Consider the following 22,807-nt stretch of genomic DNA (forward strand, 5'->3'; position numbering starts at 1 on the left):
CTCGTGAATATCTTATCTCCAAAATATGGCTAAGTTTCTACGCCGGCTCGCCAACCTGAGCAACCTGTACAGAGACAACAATAAATCCTTGGCATATTCCATGTCGCGGGTAGAACAAGGAGTGGGCACACTATTTTACTAGGGTTTACACATTCACGACCGTTAAAATAGCACACCCACTATATCCTTGCCCACGGCTTGCAGGGCTATAGGGAGGAGTCCCCCCTTTCACGATCCTGTTGCATGCATAGCTACAGGAGGGAGCCCCTTCCTTCACAATATACTAAGATGATTTCACATGTTTACCGTTTCAAGGGACAATAATAGATACCTTTTTGATAAATAGGCACAGAGACCAAACGACTCTTTCCTAAGATTACTCAGGGAAGAAGTTGAACAGGTAGTCGGGCTTGTTGTCGCCGCGGTGACGGGGAGCCAGCCAGCACCGAAACCAAACACCAATCATACGCCAACACTTGTTGTCCATCAAGGAACGACCGTCTCCTGTAGAACAAGCCAGCCAAGCTTTTAAGACCAGGCGAGCACGAGCACTAGGAACAAGTTGTTTCAAGTGGGCACGCTGTGCGCGAAAGATCAATCTTACCAATGATATGTAAGATTCAACAACAAACGGGGGGCACCATAGATATATTCTCGATAAATAGGAAACATAGAAACCAAATTTGGACATGACATGGGCATGAAGAGGTAATCGAACTTATCGTTCACCATTCGGGGCGGGGAGCCAACAAGCACTCGAGTGCAATTGGGAGAACGGAAAAGATGCATGTTTTGACGTGACTGGTGTCACTCCATTCACCAATAGCAGGACACGAAATCTTACACCTGGTCAGGCTATTTCCTCTGCCATCCTGCGCAAATGCAACAAGTGCCTTTACAAGTGTATTATCCATGGCTACGGTTTTGCTATCTTGGCTTTCTCCACATTGGATGAACTCAACGAGGATACCATAGCCTTCCTGAAGAGACTTAAGAATTGTTTAGCCAGCCACGACCCTCTTTCTAGGTTAGGCATTTTTCTATTTCATCGCATAGGTCTCGCTGTTCAAAAAGGCGTTGGGACTCAACTTATTGTTAGGCTCTCAACCAGCTCCTTGTAAACACTTTTAGTTTTCGTAATAAAGGTCCTCTGTGGCGATCCTTTCAAAAAAATAAATAAGAAAAAAGAAAAAAAATTAAGTATTCATCTTACCAATATAATTTTTAAGGAAAAGCCACTTGATTGAAAAGAAAAAAAAAATTATGTAATGAAGTCTAAGAAGCCCAATTGGGTATTCTGCCCAACATTTACAGTCTGAACTTGTATACCTCTATCTCTTAACATCTGGTAGGTATAAAATCGTGTAGAAATGCCCGAGTCAAAAAGACGACTGCTTGAGGAATTTGATTGAACGATTTTTTGGGGACCATGGTTTTTTTGGGGGACCATGGTTTTATTTTGGGTAAAGACATTAGAAGTAAATCTAGGTCACCCATTATCTAGATATTTATATTAATACCTAAATTATCCTCCTTATTAATTTTGGGTGATGATTAGTGAATGATTTAGTTAAAAATAATTAGTGAGATTAAATTAAAAGATGGGTTTGTTATTAGCTGAGTAGAATTATTGAGAGAGTAGAGTTAGAGAAGATGAAGGAGAAAAACATGGAAAATAGATTTTTTTTCCAATTCACTAAGTTTGAGTATTCAAATGATGAAAACTCATCTGATTCTTCATCTCCATCCTCTCCTAGAATATTTGTTAATCTTCAAAATGATCTGGATTTTGAACAGTTCGGTTACTTTATATGAAGAACAAGTAACCGAACTCATCTGAAGCTGTAGTTCGGTTACTTTATATGAAGAACAAGTAACCGAACTCATCTGAAGCTGTAGTTTGATTGCCCAGTGAGATGAACAAGTAACCGAACTCATCTGAAAGTGTAATTCGGTTACTTGTTCCAAACACGCAGGTTACCGAACTCTCTAATAATAGAATTTCTAGGAGTTACAACGTTATGTTCGGTTGGTTCTCAACTAACCGAACTTTGGTGTACAAAGTTCGGTTGGTTCGCAAACTGCATGCAATTTTGATCTAACCGAACTTTACGTAATATAAGAGTATATAAGTTTACAAAGTTCGGTTCTTTCGCAAACTTGAACCTAACAGCTAACCAACCGAACTTTGAGTTCGGTTTCTGCGATAAAATTGTGAAGTTACGTAACTTAACAAACAAAAAAAATGTGAAGTTTCAGTGTCTATTGGCTAAGTTCGGTTACTTTGTAGTTTTAAAAGTTTTTGCGAAAAAACCGAACTCTATTGGCTAAGTTCAGTTATTTTGGAACTCAACATAGTGGCGACACCAACACAGTTCGGTTAGGCTGGATTTGTTTTTTTTTTTTTTCGATTCTAAGGGTGGAGTTCGGTTACTTTGTAGTTTTAGATTTTTTTGCGAAGCAACCGAACAGAGAGTTCGGTGACTTAGTTTTAAATCCAATAGAACCGAACTGTTCTTCGTGTTCTTCATTTTCAAGAAGTTCAGTTATTAAACTAGGATTTTTTGGAAAATCGGCCTAACCGAACATGGCTCTATAACTCCTACTAAAACCCTATTTTGATGATTTCCATTCGATTGAAGCAATCAAAATCGAATTAAAGTGAAGGGTTTGTTGGACAATATCTCTGGAGTGGTCTCATGGCAGAATCAGGCTGCGGCCGGCGTCTTTTATACTCGATAAAATTATCATGTAACATAACTTAATTGTGATTGCATTGATGTTGTTACATTTCTTAAATAGGCGGTGGTGATGGTGGTGGGAGGAGGTGGTGGTGGTAATCGGTGGTTGGTGGAGGTGATAATCGGAGATGGTGGTGATGGTAATCGGCAGTGGTAGTGGTAATCGGTGATTGGTGGTGGTGATAATTGAAGGTGGTGGTGGTTGTAATCGGCGGTGGTGGTGGGAGGAGGTGGTGCTTATATATATAGGTGGTTATTAGGTTGGTTTTAAATTAAATTAGGTTAAGGATATGTTAATTATTTCAACGTTTTAAAACACCCCTTATCACTATAGGGAAGGTGGTCTAAAAAAATTATGGTCCCCTCAAAATAATCATGGTCCCTAAAAGAATCATTCATTTGATTGCGCTTCAATAATACCGAGAAGTCCACATCTTCAGGGGAAGCAATCAGCTTCTCGTAGCATGCTTTGAGCATGTTATTTTTTATAAAAAATACCCAAGGACCAAAATGTATTAACCTAAATATATCTTTTCTCAACTTTGGATTGCTCAACTTTGATCATGTATCTTTTCAAATTTCCTCCATCATCTCAATTCTAATATAAAATATTTTGGTTAGAAAATCACTAATTTCCATTCCATGGTTTAATTATTATCAATAATAAAATGCCACTGAAAGTGAAGCAATCAGTTTATATAGATGAATGAAAACATTTATACTTTAGGCTTGGCCAATCTTTTTTTCTCATGTTCACACACGAAACACTTGTAGGCATGCAAATTACAAGTAACAAACATTTATAATCAGTTTGTGAAGGGGTCAGGACACCATTTATTTTTATGTTTTTGGTATAGGAGACTCGGATATACCATTGTTACAAGGCTTTAAACCGTTGAATGCTACTAACAAGTAGGCAGCTACTGGCTATGCTAAGCCAGTGCAGCTGCACCCTACAGTATAGGTCATAGATGGGGAGTTTTGAGAATGGCGGTACCATATATAAATGCGGCATGTGACACCATACTACCATTGTACAATTTTGACTGACATGATTTACCGTTCAACTATTTAATTTAACGTTGAGAAAGATCGAAAATATTTTATAATTTTGGCTGACATGATTTACCAAGTCACTGTACATTTGACTGTTGAGGAAGAATGTGCCATTGTTTGACTCAAGTATTCCTTTTCCTCTGTGTTTAAACAGAGGAACTTCTTACATTTCAAGTCAACTAGTGCCATAAGAATGGATTCTTCCAAGCGAATCCTTGCAGAAAATGAGGTAATTAAGAACTCTCTACACTTTAAAATTACTACTTTTTTGTCTTCTTCTTTTTTGATGTTTGCAGTTGCTATTGGATTGAATGAGTCTCTCTGTTTTGCTAAAACAGGGGATACTAAATGTTGATGATGATAAACAGAAGATGATGCTTCATGAACTGGAAAGACAAGTAATACAAATACAATCCGTGTTACATGATATGCATGTATAGGGCTGCACAACGGGTAGGGTGGGTAGGATATGGCCTATACCCGCCACCCTACTCGTTTAATGGCGGTTAAGAAATTTTTACCCGCCATCTTACCCGCCATTAAACGGGTAAGATCTTACCCAACCTATTCTCTGGCGGGTCGGGCAGGGTAGGGTGGCGGGTATAACCGTTTTTTTTTTCTTTTACGAATTTCGAAGGTTATTGAACCTGGAAACGATAAAGAGCCAGATGATGTAGAGATTAAGGTGCCTGAACTTAATGCTAAAGATGTGAAACTATGGAGAAGATTATTGCTGGTAAGGTGTTTGAATTAATACTATAGCACGGTTCTTTGGTTAACCCCATTATTTACATTTACACATTTTATTTAATTTGCTACCATAATCACACCAAATTAGAAGGGACATGGTTTTCTTTCAACGGAGATGCAGTATAACTAGTGCTAGTCGAGCCTTCTTGCTGATCACTAACAAAAACCTTCGAGACAGGAGCTTTATTAGTATGAACGACGTCATGTTGCTGTATTACTAAAACTGATGAGTTCACACCTCCTGATGAAGCTAAAATATCTCCGATTGGTCCCAATTCTGCATGTTCAGCGGTATGTTCTGCTAAACTTGCTACCATCGTCGATGGAAATCGACCTTTTTCCACTACTATTAAAAAAGGACAGGGATTATTTGGTCTTTCACATATATGAGGCGGGTAAGCGGGTAGGGTAGGATAATTTCGGATTATATCCGTCACCCTACCCGCTAACTGGCGGATGAAATAATGTTTACCCGTCACCCTACCCGCCAAATAGTGGATAGGATAGGATACGGTTAAAAAACTGGCGGGTAGGGTAGGATATGTGCACCCCTATGCATGTACCCAAAACATCTTTGGAGATTGCATTAATCAAGCTTTCGTTATTTCAAAAGGGTGATGTAGATGATAAAAACCTAGTAACCACACCCACTATGAATCCAACACTCAAGATCAAGATCTACTAACAAATGATAGACACATTTTTGTGTCTAATTTGATCTCAATACCATATATTGTTGGCACTCGATTTTTTACTAATTTTGTTATTTTATGTATTTGTAGGTATTTTTTTGGAAATAAATATTTTTGGAAAATTCGGCTCGAAAAGTTGATTTTGGCACCCGGAGGACAAGTGTTATTCGGACTCTCGCTTTTGGATAAGGGGTAACCTAATTACTAAGGGGCACCCCCAGGTCACCCCAAGGCAGCTGATATTCGCTCCCCGGTTCAGGATAGGGGGACACCCTTTCTTCACGATTCAAAAAATGGCGGGAAAATCTTATGCCATGCACACTTCACTGGCAGTTCAGGGTTCGATCTTGTGTGGGCTTTGAGCGAGATTCAATCGCTGGAAATGATTGGGATGGACCTAATATAGCCTAACAGGCTTGGTACAATGAATTGGATCGAGCAAAATGGGCCAGCAAAGCCGTGGGATGAAGATAAAGCTAAACAGGGAAGAGAAGATAATATCGATTCTGTTTGATTCTAACTTGGAATTTACGTGGCCAATTAGTTAGAGAATATCTTGACTTTGATTTTTGCTCTATCTTAGGAAGTTTTACAACCAACAGACGCGTGAAGAGCGAAATTTGGAAGAAATATATCCGAGAATATTTTTTTCATCAATGCCGAATAATGAAGGATTATATGAAGTTATGGCGAGATATTTCGGTGCTGTTGGGTTATAAATAGTTGTTGAGGTATCCTAGAGAAGGTGTCGAGAGTTGGGAGGAGAGAAGGAACGCTGCAGATCGAGAACCATGATTTCTCTCTGCTGCTGCTGCTGCTGCCATTAATGAAGATGAAGAACACGAAGAACGGACTCGCAGAAGCAGTCGTTTATCAACAGTGTCTAAGACGCACACGCGTGGGTCGTAGTTCTTCGTACAACAGCAGTTATCATTTATCGTTCTTTTTGTAACAGCTGAACAGCGCCTTTGCAACAGTTATTTCTGTTGCGATTTTTCTGTTCAATTGTTTTACTCATTTTTATCATTTGTAAACAACTTTTTGAGCAATAAATAATTATTTTGAGAGCATTTTTACTATGATGAGCTAAAACCCAACACTGGGACGACGGAGGAGGCCAAACTTCATACTTGGGGTAATTTTATTTAATTCTATATTTACTTTTTGCACCAATTTTAATTGAATTAAGATTTTAATTAATTATTTGTGATTTCATTTGATGGTTTATGCTTAGTCCTAGGGATTTTTGATATGCCATGCTTAAGAAATACAAGTAATATTTTATAAAATCTATCTTGGCAATAAACTAGAGTTAATATTTGTTTTGTTTTGAACTATAATCGCCTAGAATTAAATTCTGAACCACTTGAAAATGAAAAATGGCCGAATCTTTAGTCCCAGTATCTCTCGCCCATTGTGACAATTATTGTGTATATATTTATTATTGTAGAAAACTTTAATCTTTACAAGTCCGAGCAACGAACTTTTACTACCACTTTCAAAATAAACAACAAAATGGCGCCGCCGACGCGGACTTGTATATATAGATTGATTTATTTTTTTAGGTTTATTATCTTTTTTTTAGAATTATTTGTTCCTTTTTACGTTTCTTTTTGTCTTTATTTTGCAGGTTCAAAGTGAAAACTAAGGACTTGGAGAGGAAAAATCTTAAAGCGAAAAGAGAAGAAAAAAAAAAGGACAATTTTAGGATTTAATTTTTAATTTTTAAATTTTTTAGAGTGTGTGAGGAAAACTGTAATTTTTTTTTTTTTTTTTTTTTTTGGACTTTGGACTTTGGACTTTAAACAATTGGACTTTATTTTTTTAACCCTACGGAAGGGTATTATTATTAAAAAAAAAATTATATAAACTGTGTGCAGGGAAGGACGACGATTACTATATCGTCTCGGCCCCTCGGGTTCGTACAAGGCATAGGAGTCGTGGCCCGAGTCGACGACAACGGTTCATCGCCCGTCTGGTACGGGAGGTAAGTCCAATCGAAACACCCGCGAATCTCCTGCAAGCGGGTTACTGTCTGCCTTAAGGTGATAATTGTTTGAGGACGAACCGGACTGTCTTTATTTTCCTAGTAAAGGGCAAGGCCTGGCCTAAACAAGATAAGGGTTCGGATTTCATCACCGTTCTCTTCTTGCCCGCCTTAGGAAAACGAAACCGAACGCGAACCTAAGCTTTAAAATTTGGAATAGAACGAGACCGATAGGGTAACGAGCTTAATAGGAAACTCGTTCGAAAAATATTGGTTGCTCTTTAAGCACACTCCAAAGTTCATGATGGTTTCTGTGAGTTGAATGCGTGACTTTTGGTGAGGCCTTGGGTATCAAAGCTCCACTGAGCTTCCCTCGCCTCAATTCAACTTACTTTGACTCGGATTGATTCCAGAGGGGTTTGCTCAAATTGCAATGAATTCCCTTTCGAAAGATAGAAGCTGGTCTAGAAACAATCTAAGTGGAGCCATCATGTTTTTTGTTTGCTAGAAATCTTTAGGTTTGTTTTGGTGGAGTCGAGTCAGCCTTGTTTGTGATTGTGTAGAATTCCCTTGCAATTAATAATGTCGAACTGGTATGATAGAAGCCAATACAATGAGTATCGACCTGAATTTGATTATGGACATCATCATTTTTATGACCATGGTGGGAATAGTAGTTGGGAACGCCAACCTTTTCAAGGTTATGGTTCATACCATGGTGAGCCCAATTACTATCCATACATGCATCAGTCTTACGAGCAAGAAGATTATAGTACTAGTTCTTCGTCTCTAGAGGATACAATCAAACTATTGAAAAGTAGTCCTTTTTATGATCCTTCTGATAATTCCTCTTTACTAGAGTCAACACGTAAGTTAGCTGAGTCGACGCGTAAGTTAGCTGATATGAATAGTATAATTATAGACGAAAGAACTACAATAATGAGTGAACCTTCTTTAGAAGACCACCTCAAGCGGATAGCTGAGACGAACGAAAGAATTGCTCGAAATTACTTGAATTGCCAATATAGTGTATCCAATAATACCCTTGAGAATGAAGATAGTTATTTACACAATCAAGAGAACGAGGTTATAATTGGTAACACTACTTATTTAGATAAGGTTCAATCATCTTCGTACTATTATGATGATGAGGATAGTAGTGATGAAGAATCTGAAATATGTAGGCATAGTGATCAGGAATCTAGTAATCCAATTGAGCTTTATAGTGATTATATTATTTCTACTTCAAATCCAAATAATTTTTATGATTATTCACCTATTCAAGAGGACGAGGATTTGATTAGGAATACCACCGTTTTAGACGATGTAGTACTTCCTTTTGATTACGAAGCCGATAGTGGTTTAGAGGAACGGGTTTATTCTGAAAATGCTGTTTTAGAGTCTAGCGACTTAGAAACAATAATCTTGAATGAAGAACATAGACTCGTAGAGATGAGTAAAGATGCACTACCTGATAATAAATTAGAAGAATCGATTGACCATTTTCAAGAATCTAATGATCCAGAAATTAGGGAGATTGTAACTAGTCTATCTAGAGACACTAGAAACTCTAAGTTTGGGGGTGATTATCACCTTCATAGTGCCTTACCTTTAACTGTCATAAAGTCCCTTCACTTAGGACTCGATATCTCTGCCTCGACAATTTTACAAGATTACCTTCATACTCGTTTTCCCGAACCTAATGATGTCCTGAAAAAAGTTCAGTCGTTAGAAACCCATCCTCTGGTTGATGTGGTTTTCCCAGGCTATGATACCCAGATTGACTTTGTTTTCCCACCAAATAGTTTTCTTCCAATTGTGGGAACGTATAGATTTCAAATGTGTCACTTATTAAGTTCTGAGACTAAGCCTAAGTACTTTAGGTTAATGGAATCGACACATTTTCCTAAGAAGTACTTTAGGTTAAGATTTGTTCTGTCGTCCAACAGTACAAGTAACACTTCAAAGGGTTGTCTAATGTCTATAGTCTAATAATTAGAATGGTCGTGTTATTTATGATAATTAGAATCATTTTTTCCATACTACATATTGTAGGTAAATTAGAATCGTATCGTCCAGCTGTTGGTTGTATGTTAGTTACATGGACTTGCAAGAAGATATTTCCAAATAAAAATATTGCCGCAGCTAATATCAAGGATGAGTCATGGAGCTGGTGTAAGGGATCCGGCGTAACTCTAGAAAGTCCATACACCTTGTTAAGTAGCTTTATAGAAAGTCCATACACCTTATTAAGTAGCTTTATAGAAAGTCCACTGTTACAGAGAGTGGTCATGCTCTAAAATATAAACAACCTGACTTTCTTCTTGTAGAGAAGGCTCTTTGCTTATGATCCGAACACCAGCAACTACGAAAAAACATGGCAATTTTATACAAACAGCGTCTACTTTTACTCTTTTTGTAAAATACATATTTCACTATGAATTTGTCAAAAAATATTTTTTGCCCTTCCACCCAAATTGAACTTCTAGCTCCGTGCCTGGGCCAGACGTGGGTTCGTGCTTGTTTTTCTGTTATCCGGCTAGCACTGTAGCTTGCTAGCCGGTGTCTAGGACGTTTGTATTCAGAAGTTTTATAGATATGAATTTAAACTCTTGGATGTATTTTTTTATATTACTTCTAAGTATAAGTCGACTAATCGATAGTTGGACTGTTGTTCCTCCCATAACAAGATGAAAAGTATATAAAAAAAAGATTGGGTATGGTGTTACCAATTGAGACTTGAGAGCAGCAAGTGTATCATTCTTTTGTTGAAGGAGTTTGTAAGAGTGTTACAGGAGTAAATGATTCTCATAAGTTTTTGTTGGAACAATTGTCGAATTATGTCTGCACATCAAATAAAATCAAACACGAAACAAACAACGTTATGACTGAGTCGCGGACTAAGTCGTTATCTTTAAGACGTTTCACAGCTTTTCCCAAAATCGTGCAAGCAGTTCTTCAATGATGCGTCGTCCCCAGGATAAAACTGCCGAGATTAATATCTTACACAATCGCTCTTGCATGGTGAGAGGATGTGAAACTTCTACACTTCATTCTTGCTCAGAAACTCATTTAGGAAAATAATAGATGTTCACACACTTATTTTTCTTTCTTTAAAAATCTTTTCTTTTGTAAACCCAAGTTATAAAAGAAAAACTCTCTCACAACAAAAAGGATTTCAACAACTCTCCAAGTTCTTTTTAACACCAAAACACAAAAGAAAAACTCTCTCACTAAAAATGTTTCAACTACTCTCTCAATTCTTTTCATCAAAATCTTATTTATAATAGTCAAAGAATTAAATAAGATTAAATGTAATGCATTAATAAGTTGGTAATTAGCATCATTAACCAATTCAATAAAAAACGGTTTTTGACATTAAAAACGAAATTAATTTATTCTTTAAAGGAAGAATAAATGTCACAATAAAACCATTTAAATGAGACACTAATTTATTGGAAATTAATAATGTTTTTAAAACATATAATTCCAACAGTTTTGTATTCATTTGGCCAGCTAGTTCACACTGATTCCTATCATTGTGTACTTTTTTCTGTTTCCTCCGTCATCTCAGTTTTAAAATATTTTGGTTGTAACATAACTTGCTAATTGAAAAAGAGAATATTAATTTGGAAATCCATTATATGGCTCACTTGCTAATCGTATGGTATGCATTTGTTGCAATAAATGCCACTGCAAATAGAGGAATTGCATTTTATAGATTGAATGAACAAACCATATAGGCTTCGAAATGAAACATTTTTTATGCATTCAAATTACAAGTAGCTGCAACACATGAATATCCTGAGTGCGTATAGTGTGAAACTACAAAACTTTAAAAGTAACCATAATCATGTGATTTATGGCTTACATGTGATTGTGGGGCATGACTTTTCTTTTCGCTGGTCGGGGTAAATGGCAAGGCTGCTAATAAGGATGTCGGGTTTAGTAGGGTGTACCAAGCCAAGGTAAAAATTATTTTATCTTATATGAAAATCTGTTTTGTCTTATTATAGTTTTGGTACACTCCCACCTAATTTGGTACACCTATTAGGAATGTTGATGTAAATGGGAATCATGCATTAGGGAAGCAAATGGTTAAAACATGTCGGCCACGAAAAATTTGTATTCCATTGCAATTTCATTGATTTGTTTCAAAATTATTGCACTGAATACCTCAACGAATCCTAAACCTGCTCATTTGAGTCTAATCCTAATTGTACTCGCACACTGCCAACAAAAAAAAATAGTATCTTTCTATTAGAAGGAGTAATTGGGGATACCTCCACAAATTGCGGATACTCAAAGTTAAATGCAGTTGTATTTTGGTTATGGGGTCCTTTTTCTTTAGGTGTGGAATAACCATATTATCCTTATCCCAATAAAAATTAAAAAGAAAAACTGAAAACTGTTGTAGGGCTTACAACCCATAGGTGTGCGGCCCAAAACATATGTCTTTTGGTTTTCCCATCTCCATGTATATACATGTAATATATCCATGTAAACCTAAGATCTCTAATCAATAGAAGTCCTTCTCTTCCTTGCCTCTTTGCTTTTCCCAATGATTATATGTTATCATGCACGAAGTTATACCGCAGAACTAGATTGAATCAAATTTTTTTTAATGGATTATTGGACATCAATTGTCGTCAAGCTGATGAAATCGCTACAATCAAATCAGATAAGTTGGATCTATATTTTTTTCCTTGTTTTTGATTTTTGCATATCCAATTTGATTGGAATTATTAAATTTGTGTTTGCATATCGAATTTGATTGAAATTATTATTGAATTTGGGTGAAAATGGATCTAATTATGCTTTAATCCGTGGGTGAAAACTGATTTGAATATGTGATGTAGCATAATCAATTGATTTCTTTTCCCTATCAAAACTGTGTTCAAAACTGATTAACATAATCATTAATTATATAATAGTTTGATTAATAGTTTGTAAACAGAAACTATTTTGATTGTTTTGACACTGTGTATATACTAATACTAACCTGGAATCACATCTCCATTTGATTCATTAGAATAATCAGGAATTATTTAGGTAGTGTGTATGCACTTTGATTAATCTCTATAGTCTCGCTTTGATTAATTTCCGATCGTTTGTAATCTAGGATTTGTTTGCACTTTGGAAAACTGTTCGTTTTCCGGGAAACGGGAAGAAAACCTATTCTTCCATGGGGAAAGATGGGAAAGAGGAAAACAAACCCGGACCCGCCAGCTGCCCAAACCCGGACCCGTCTGTCCTGTTCCGGTCCTGTGTATGCATAGGGGGAACCAAAGTCTAAGTTTGAGGTATGTCACTATAATTATAATGGCTTCTAGATTGAGTAATTTCTAGACTTATTTATTTGTTTTTAGTACATGTCTGGTTTTGTTTATTTTTGCCTAAAGATAAATCTATATCATTTAAACGGTCAATTTAAATTATGACTGTTGATCTCAATCATTAAGAATTTTGGCCTTAATGCTATCTGTTCTCTTGAATATGATATTGGCTATAGTTGAATGGTGTATTTTGTTTAATTGGTTATACCAACTCAATTCAAATATATTTATTTGGGGTTTAGAAGTACTTGAGCTCCATTATTGTGTACTTGATATTCTCTTCCCAAATTTGAAATGTTCCGTGGGATGCAATCCACTGGATCGACTATTAAGAGTCGTTATTTTCAAAAGATACGTTGCAAATAAAATCACATGTATTCCAATTTTTGTGGAAGAACTCACAAAAGATGGTATGAGTCAGAAAATTTCAATTTATCTACTTCATCTATAATACTAACGAACCGGTATATGTTGAAGTATGACGACAAGAAAATTAATTATTTTTAGTAATATATTCAACCTAAAGTAAGTGGTTGACATTTTTAGTGAGATTATCTTGGCCTATTGAGATAAAAAAATTTCTCAAATAAAGCTAAATGTAGCAAAATTGAAAATGAAAAGTACCCCGAAGTAATAAGGGTTACATGACTCATATAAAGCGTGTGAAAAGGGACTTATATATCATGAGACAAAAATGTATTTTTTTTCCCAGCAGTAATGACGCCAAAGTATAGGTATCAATTGAACATGGGATCAGCTAAAATGTAATGCTAGCTCCCGTCATAAATAAAAGAGTTGGAAATGCACCTGGTCATAACTGTTGGTATACGTAAATAAATGGGATCAGCTAAAATGTAATGCATACGTGTATCATAGTAGCAACCATTTTTCACATCAACTTTAATGGAAACAAGAATTTTACCTCACCAGTTGACTATCTTATCGAGTGCAGTACTGGTCATTTTTTTTCAAGATAGAACAAAGACGTCGCAAAATCTCTAGATGTACCAAGAGATAATCACACCTTGTTAAATTCCCAAGTAATCCGTGCAAATGGATATCGTGTGGAACATCAAAATGATGAGAATGTAATTGATTGCATCTTTTCTAGTCTCTAATATATTTGGAAGGAAATATATTTTTGAGAAATGAATGAGTCAATCTAGTACAATATAATTCACTATAATATTTGGATTATCGAATCCATATTGACTCCGACAATGAAATGTTGGAAACTGACTCATACAGGCTTTGGGTATAACCATAAAGAAACTTTGGTTGGACATGATGATTGTTTTGAAAGAACTCATACAAAAATCATTTTATTCGAGTGAACGAAAATGGGAAAAAGATTGACAGAATGCAAAGTGACGGCATATCTCTCAATAAGTGTTTACTAAATTACTAGATGCACAACCCCCTTCCCATTATGCTTTTAGGTAAGAAAGCATATCACTCATTTTTACAAAGTCTTCAGTAAAACAGATCGAAACCATCCTAAGATGCAAATGGTAAAAATTCCATATTACAAAGAAAACAAGGTGAAATTTAGAAAAATATTCATGTAGAATGCGGACCATAAAAGTGACGTATGGCTCTGGTGAATGTTTTGACATTTTGGACTAGTTACAGTTCCAAGAAATTTGCGTTTGGAAAACTACTAGCACATATTTTACATGTAGGGGCTCACACCCCTTGTAAATGCGAGTGAATGTACATCAAAAGGACTTTATGGTTATTACATATTTAATAGGATCAGTGAAGAGCATCCTATACCCCATGGTCTCGCAAAGGCTATCATCAAAGGTTACAGATGGTGCATAAGGCATGGTTATGCGTACAAACCTACCTTTAATTTCTTGGTGAATATGCAATATTAATGCTTCTTTACTTAATTCATTTTAGAACCCAATATTAGTCAACCTTTTATGCGTACCAGTTGGTAACTGGATATAAGCCTGACATTTTGTGTTCTTACGCATTTTTGGTTGCACTATATATGTGCCCTTACGACTCCACATGGTACTATGATCGGTCATCAAAATTATTAAGTGATTATGTTGGACAAGAATTTCCAACAATTATCCGCATTTTAAAACCTTTGGCAGGAGATCCCTTACCACTAAATTTTTCGGTTGTCATTTTAATGAGACAGTCTTCCCGTCGTTAAGGGGAGATAAGAAAAAGTGTTTTCTTAGGGAACGACAGGAATTGTCTTGGTGTGTTCCCACTGTGTCTCATATTGATTCTTGTACTCCAGAAATGTAAATGTGAACTGACAAAGAATAGTCGAATTTCAGAATGTACACTGATGTCGCTAAAGTAATGAGATCACACATACCAGCTGCAAACCTACCTGCAAGGTTACGAATCCCCAATAAAGGATATACACCATAGACTAAGATGTTGCAACTACACTTAGTGGAAGTGTGGTTGAGGCCATGCCTCCATAAAGGAAGATGGAGAGACCACCAGGTTCGATCAATGCTCACCTAGAATGGAATTAGATGAGTAAGGCACAACCTAGTTTGTATCATTAATGAAATCATCTTATTTGATTGTCTCTGAATATGTCCATGAATCAAACTGGAGGACGCTCCGAAGTTTTAAATGATTCTAGAGAATAATGAAATCCCGACAGATTTTGAGAATGCACATGAGTCAATAGAAGGATCATGCGTGCACAATGATGATACAATCCATAAATAGTTTTTCCACAAGTAGAGCACAATGAGATCGAACGATGCTTTATTTTGATTAATTTCGAATAAATAGCATATTTGACCTACACAATCCAGGTAGAACTTAGTTCTTTGGCAAATATACAGGTACTTGGTGTGGTAGTGCTAACCAACCAAGTGTAAAGCCTATTGGACATACATAATTAATTTGTCATAAAGCATAATGAGAAGAAAGTAGTCAAGTACAAAGACTTGCCTTGTGGCGCGAGGTTTCTCACAAAGCCCAGGAATTGTTCTCTTGTAATGAACGTTATAGAGTTCCGCTACTTAATTAGCTTGATAATTTCAAAAGTACGTGAAATGCAGCATATGTATGTGGTTGTTACGTATCTCTGAAAGAATCAAGAGATAGAAGATATTTACAAAAGTACTTGTTAGACTTTTGTTTCCCGAATCAAGTAACTCTAAACCACAGAGTGCGTTCACAATTAGATTGAACGTTCACTTATAGATTAAAGCAATCAGGCGGATGTGGTATATGACAGGATATGGAAATACCCCATATTATATAACCGTAATCGCACGGTGTCTACAACAGCAAGTATGGGTCGTTCCCACGAGGAGCGGTGGAAATACTATAATCAATATCTCTAATTGACGATGTTTTTGGGATTTTTAGTTATCAAATACGAAAAAAAAATCAAAATAAATATTGTTAACTAACTTGATAAACCAGTGATATATATGGCCGGTAATTAGGGTCTACAGATTCCACCATTGTATCTATTAAGAACGGAAATGAAATCATAAAACTTAAATATGTCTATCGCATGCTCTATATGACAACACCTACAAAAATGTTTAGCTCCTCAAATATTACTTGTACCCATAAGCATAACTCATCAAAGAAGATTATCCCAAGCATGAATTATCAAACAAGAAACAAATGATTAAGTGAAACTAATCAAACAATTTAAAACTCGTTTTTTTTTTGTTATACCCAAAACCGGTGAAGCGATAGCGTATATCCAACACAAAATCGACGGAAATAATTTAAGAAATCGATATCAATTCATTAAAGCCTCTTGCTAAATGTTCATTTTATTATAGCCTATTGTAAAATCATGATATTCTCCATAGAACCCTAAATACAAAATCTAGCTAGACATGGCTTTCTCAAAAGCCATAAACATATTATAGATATTCGAATCAATCGCTAGCTAATCAAATGGAAATGGTAATGAAATCAAAACTCCAAACCCTTGTTTTCCAGTTGCGGCTCCGTCCTCCCTTTTCCTTTCTCTGGTTTTGGCTCTATCGCCGCCTCCAGTCTGGCCTCCTCCTCCCCTTGTCTCTGTCTCTTCTCTTTATAAGTCGCTGGGAAGAAATCCACCAAAGCCCCGGCAGAAATGCCAAGGCCCGGTCCAATAGCCACACTCTGTCCACCCGCTAGCTATATCATTTTCTCCACCGGTCCAACAGCTCAAGTCATCTGAGTAGTACTTTCTTGGCCACAGCTAATTAACATATCCATCAGAACTTCAGTGGCACACAAGCCATCCGCAACATCTACTCCCAAGTCCCAACATCTCTCTGTACGTCCGAAGTGTCACCCAAGATCGATCACGACATCACCTTTCTTTTTGTCTTCTCGTTTCTTCACCGTTCAACATATACGGCACTCTGACAACTCTTGAGTCTCGCCCATCACTCCTTCGTTGTCAGCAACACTCCAGCCATCTTTCTTCTCAACTGCTTGGTCCGTCTAAGCTCTCCATGCAACCATCCTTGTTACCAATTACTCGGTCCACCAAATAGCTACATCACTTTCTCCACCGGTCCATTTACATCTCGCTCACAGCATCATGGCATCAACGTCTGCTTACACACAGTCAATCCAGCCAACACGTACATTCGTTATCATGTACAGCTCCATCTTCTAGAAACAGCAGTAACCGGTTTGATTCAGGTTTCTCCCATCTCAGCCTTAGAACCAACTCATTCCAAAACAAACTCGGCTGCAATTTCCAGATCATCTCAACTTCCTCCTCCGATCACTTCTGCAGATTTTCACGACAAACTAGTATATAGTCTTGCTACCAGCTTCAAGTCCATATGACCAACAACAACCACTAACTCGAGCTCCATTCCAGTTCGATGCAACTCCGACACACAAGCAGAGAGTAATTGAGAGAATGGCACTTCACCCACTACTGTCTCCCAATTTGTAGTGCACGTTAGGTGCTTGCCAAACAGAGGGAATCTTTAGCCCACTAATGTATATAACCCCACCAGAGCCTTCATGTTTCTGGTCGTGAATTAGTAAGCAGCCTAGTTAGCTTCTTCTTCTCCATGCCAAGAGTCATTTTGGTGAATTATTGCCGCAAACACCACTTAAATTCTCATTTAGTAGTTTATCATTTCCGAGATAGGAATTTTCTCATAATTTCCGTAAAAACACTAAATGGTGATATTAGTCAAAATATTAGCCAAAAATATCGAGTCCTAGCTAATATAAATATGGGTATAAAATGTAACACTTACGTGCTTATCAGTATACCCGTCTAAATGACTATTTGATTGGGAAGGGATAAACAAGTAAGGTTTCGTGCCATGCGTATTAAATAAGTTCCTGATTCAGAATTATACCTATCTATGTCGACGGTATAGACATGATAAGTACTCTTAATGGAATAAGAGATCTTACAAGCTATTTAAAATATGAATTCTAGATGAAAATTCTGGGAAATCTCGATCTTATCTATGTTCTAAACTAGAAGACCGAGCTTGTGGTATATTATTCCACCAGTTTGCATATGTCCATTGTCAGGAAATTTAACAAGGACCTGCATGCTGCTAGCACTCCCATGATTAGTCGAGTTTCAAATGTACGTAAATGACCAATTCGTCTAAAGGAAGATGACGAAGTTGGGTCGGGAGATGAAATTTCCTTATCTAAGTATACTAGACGCATTATTATACTTAGCATAATGTACTCGACCAAATGTTATATCCTCAATGAACTTGTTAGCTAGATATAGCTCAGCGCCAACGCAACGTCATTGGAATGCTTAAAAGTAACCATTGAAATAATTTTGTTTTATCCATGCAAAGACATAAAAAGGGAATGCTAACGAAAGTGCAATCCAAAAATTGTTGATTATGAAGGAACAATAATTTCTTCTCCAACGAAAGTAATCAGGGGAGATACGGTATACTATTTTCTAAGTCATTACCGATATTCAGTTTTGAAAAGTACATGACTAAAGGAAACGTCTGGAACAACTCTGAAAGTAATCAGGGGGAGATGCCGACATCAGGGGGAGCATCCAAGGATATGATGTCGACATATATCACTTCGAAATTAAAGCTGTGTTGTACTATTTTCCCTTCAATCGAGAATAGTTTTTTCCAAAGGGTTTTGTTACTAGACAAGGTTTTTAGCGAGACAACACTAAAAGCATCAAGTATGTTGAACGTTGAAGACATAAAGATCGCGTTGATATTACTGAAATATCTGAATCAAAGAAATGAAACGCGAAAGTCTGTTAAGCAACGTAACTTCCAGAATCAACAACGAGGTCTAAACATTCAAGTCACCAAAGTAAAGTGTGATAAACTTCTTCTCGCTGCATTAGACTAATGGAAATTGTCTGACATCAAAGGGAGCATCTAAGAGTGTGTTGAACTATTTTCCTTCACCGAGGTTGCTTTTTCCTTCAGGGTTTTGTTACTCGACAACGTTTTAATGAGACAACAACAAACACCGGGAATGTAATTTCCCAGCTATGGCTATTATCTTTCCCACGAGGATTTTCTGCCTTGGGAGTTGTGAAGAAACTAGTCAACTTCAACGGAGCAAAGTGATCATCTGCAACAGATCACCTTTACTTGCATCTGTCCCGTTGCACTCTTTTCCATTCGTCAAAGGTTTTGTCCCACTGGGTTTTCCTTGTCAAGGTTTTAATGAGGCAACTTATACACATCCAACTATGTTATAAGTTTACTTAATATTGTACTCTTTTTCTTTAGTTCAGGTTCTGTCCCTCTGGGTTTTTCCTGAAGAAGTTTTAACGAGGCCATTAATTTAGACTTGTCGGTCTTTGAAGATCATACTACATGTGATGAAATACATGTAAAGTACGAGATAACATGTGAAGTACTACATGTGAAGAGTTTTACCAAAGTTTTATCCCACTGGGTTTTTTCCTTGTCAAAGTCTTAATGAGCCGATTTATTTCAGCACAAGTTATCAAGGAGAAGAAAACATTTGAAGAACTATATTCGAAGCACTTTATATGAAGCATTGTATCCCGAGTTCTATTGGACCGCACAAGGGGGAGTGTTGTAGGGCTTACAGCCCAAAATATATGTCTTTTGGTTTTCCCATCTCCATGTATATACATGTAATATATCCATGTAACCTAAGATCTCTAATCAATAGAAATCCTTCTCTTCCTTGCCTCTTTGCTTTTCCCAATGATATATTTTTTTAATATCCCCTTCACTTTTCTTCTCCATCAAAAAAATCGCACAGATCATGATGAATGGTTTTTGATTTTAGATTTAGGTTATCAAAAAAATCGTCTTGAGTAGCGACGATCGACGCAAATTATGATAATCAGAATGATTTGAATCAAAACCATCTAGGTTATCAAAAAAAAACGTCCAAATTGTATTTGTATAAAAAAAAATTTGAATTTTAGTACTAGGTTAACTTTCGGTATTGTTTTGTCGGACGAATACAATACCGAAAGTTTTTGAGTTGGGCTTTGGTTTGGGGTTTTTTCATAGATGAAAGTTTGATTGTCTGGAAAAAGGTTGAACTTATGAGTCACTAAAATTTATTTAAGCACTTTCTCATATCACACAAATCTTCCAAAATCTTTCTTCTTTTTCATCTAACCAAAATATATTATTTGAAATATCCCCAAACACACTTGGATAAGGGGTACTTCACTTACTTCATAATGCTTTTTTTTTTTTTTGAGTATCCCCCAATTTGTGGAGGTATCCCTCAATTGTGCCTCTTCTAATAAGCTAAAGCGAACGACCTTCGCATTCTGTTAAACAAAATGCTTTACCAAAATAGTTTTCTGTTTTTGAAATGTAATGCTCTTCTCGAGGCGGTTTGGTAGCCGTGGCGTTGGTCGTAAAGGGCAGACTGCAGACATGCTAGCTAATGCAGCCTTAATAGCATGAAGCTTCTCAATCGAACAATATAACTCATCACTCACCTTCTTCAATTTGTATGTCAGTCTCAGCACCATGAACTGAAGATTCGTGAACTTCCTGCACCCATCATTTTTTTTTTACAAACAAATCACTATTCTTTAGATCATTCTGTAGGATATATGTACAAAAAAAAGAAAAACAAGTAATCATCAAGTGACGGCTCTGAAACATCACGCAAATCTTATGCGATCGTATCGCTAAAAACGTAGATTCTGAAACATCACGCTAAAATGTATTACCTGGATGAACTCTTTTTCCAAGCGCGTACGCAATTTGTAGCAGCTCCAATATCTGAAGTTAAATTGACTGGCTATGTACCATTTGGACTCTGGATCAGATAGTCCCCACGAGTGCCCGTTATAGGCTTGCCCGACCTAACCTGTTTAGAGCGGGCAGACATAGGTTTCAAGTTTCAATTTTTTTTTTCTTTTGTTTTTGATGTTAATGCCTAAAAAAGTCTATTAAGGGGATATTATGTAAAAGTCTCATGCTGACTAACAGCATTGTTTTATTTTCCTATATAGTAAGCTATTGAAAAGACTAGCTGGATTGGTTGGCATGCACTATGAAAAATCCACATTTATGACTTCTAGATGAACAGTTGTACTCCATTACTCAGTTCACTCTCTTCTCTTTTCTATCCACCAAAATTCAAGAATTTATCTCTTTTTAGTTTCAACTGCTTCCACTACCTTTGTATTAATGGCAATTACATTTTTGCAAATCTAGCTAACCCATAAAACTTAATAATGAAGTAGCTATACTACTCTATATGGTGCATTTTCATCAAGTCTTTTAAGTTGCGGAAGAATTAAGCAAGAGGCTTTATCTTGCAATTCTTCCCAACCAATAACTCAATATATATACATACAGATGGATGCATTGGACTCACTTTGTTCTCTTGTTATCTATCGATCACTCACTAATGAAACTAAGCAATCAAAATGGAGCTGTCAGTGAAAACTATAGTGAAATCATCTTTGAGAGAATTCTTGTTCATAACCCTCATCTTTATACTCCTACTTTCATTTTACCAGATTCAGTTCATATCTAATCTAATGGTGCTTGTTATCCTCGTTGCCGATCAATATGAAAAGTCACTACCTTTGCTTAACCATTATGTTCGCACATGCTTTATCTATAATTTCATCTATCTGGTTTTCTTCCTAATCTTCTATCTTCTCTCTACCACAGCAATGATCTTCACCATAGCTTCTCATTACGTTTCCAAACCTATTTCTTGTGTTTTCATTCTTTTCGCTATTCCCGGTTTATCAAAACGTATTTTAATCACCTTCCTCTACGCATTACCTCTTATGATCGGTGCCTATGTAGCCAACTTTGCTTTCTTTTATCTGGTAGATATAATACCCAAATTGAATAACGTTACAGCTATCATGTTTGCTACCATCTACATTATCTTCGTCACTGGTGTTGATGTGTATATTATAGCATTCTGGAACTTAGCCAACGTGATTTCGGCTCTCGAACCAAATGTTCATGGTTTATCAGCCATGAAAAGGAGTAAACAACTCTTGCAGGGGAAAACTCTAGTTTCAATTTTTCTTGTACTCGTCTACCTGCTTGCTACTTCTGTAATTCTTTTTATTGCAGGCTTGATTATGGTCACCAACATTCATATCATAGTTAGGATTCTTTTGTTTGCTTTCTGTGTGATCATAATGGCCGGGGTAAACTTCGTAGCATTGATTGGCCAAAGCATTCTGTATTATGCTTGCAAGAGTTACCACAATCAAGTGATTGCTAAAGAGGTTTTGTATGCGCATCTTGATGGGAAAGAATCTGGTAACAGTAACAGCACTGAAGGTGATAACATGGAAGCTTAAGGAATGGGATTAGAATGAAATGATATCCTGTTAGGTTTGTCTATGTTGCGAACATTTCTGTTGACTAGTAGTTGCTTTTGGCTGTTGTTTGGTATATGCATCCTAGTTTGTAATGCTGAATGCTTAGAGGTTTCTCATCGAAATAAACTATTTCTAAGTTTTAACACCTCCAGCTCTATTATTTCAATCTCTGTACGAATACATTTCTGCATACAAAATGTTTATAAAGAATAATCAATATATTTACTTACGGAAGTGTCTTTTTCTGCCTATTTTAATTGTTCAGTAGGATTTAATTTAAATAACGACAAGTTTTGAATTCGTTAGTATCATCACCCAATGATCTATACACAAAAATCATCAAAAATAGAGGTACAAAACATCATGCAAAACTTGTCGTACGATATATAACATTACCTGCAGCTGTTTGAATTAATGCTTTTTCTTTTAGCGATGTCAGTTCGATTTCCAAACGATTTTTT

At 36.5% G+C, this 22,807-nt stretch overlaps 1 protein-coding gene and 1 long non-coding RNA gene across 2 annotated transcripts; both read left to right on the forward strand.

Moving 5' to 3' along the window:
• The first annotated feature begins 4,412 nt into the window (after positions 1–4,412).
• On the forward strand, positions 4,413–4,707 carry LOC113308803. The gene is made up of 2 exons (XR_003340085.1): positions 4,413–4,533; positions 4,636–4,707. It is a non-coding gene; the product is annotated as an uncharacterized LOC113308803 (long non-coding RNA).
• A 16,715-nt stretch (positions 4,708–21,422) lies between these two features.
• On the forward strand, positions 21,423–22,325 carry LOC113311174. Its single transcript, XM_026560023.1, has one exon. It carries the CDS (start codon positions 21,423–21,425, stop codon positions 22,323–22,325), a length of 903 nt encoding a protein of 300 aa, XP_026415808.1.
• The last annotated feature ends 482 nt before the right edge of the window (positions 22,326–22,807 follow it).

This window comes from Papaver somniferum, chromosome 9 (assembly GCF_003573695.1).
Source record: "Papaver somniferum cultivar HN1 chromosome 9, ASM357369v1, whole genome shotgun sequence".
Lineage (NCBI taxonomy): Eukaryota > Viridiplantae > Streptophyta > Magnoliopsida > Ranunculales > Papaveraceae > Papaver > Papaver somniferum.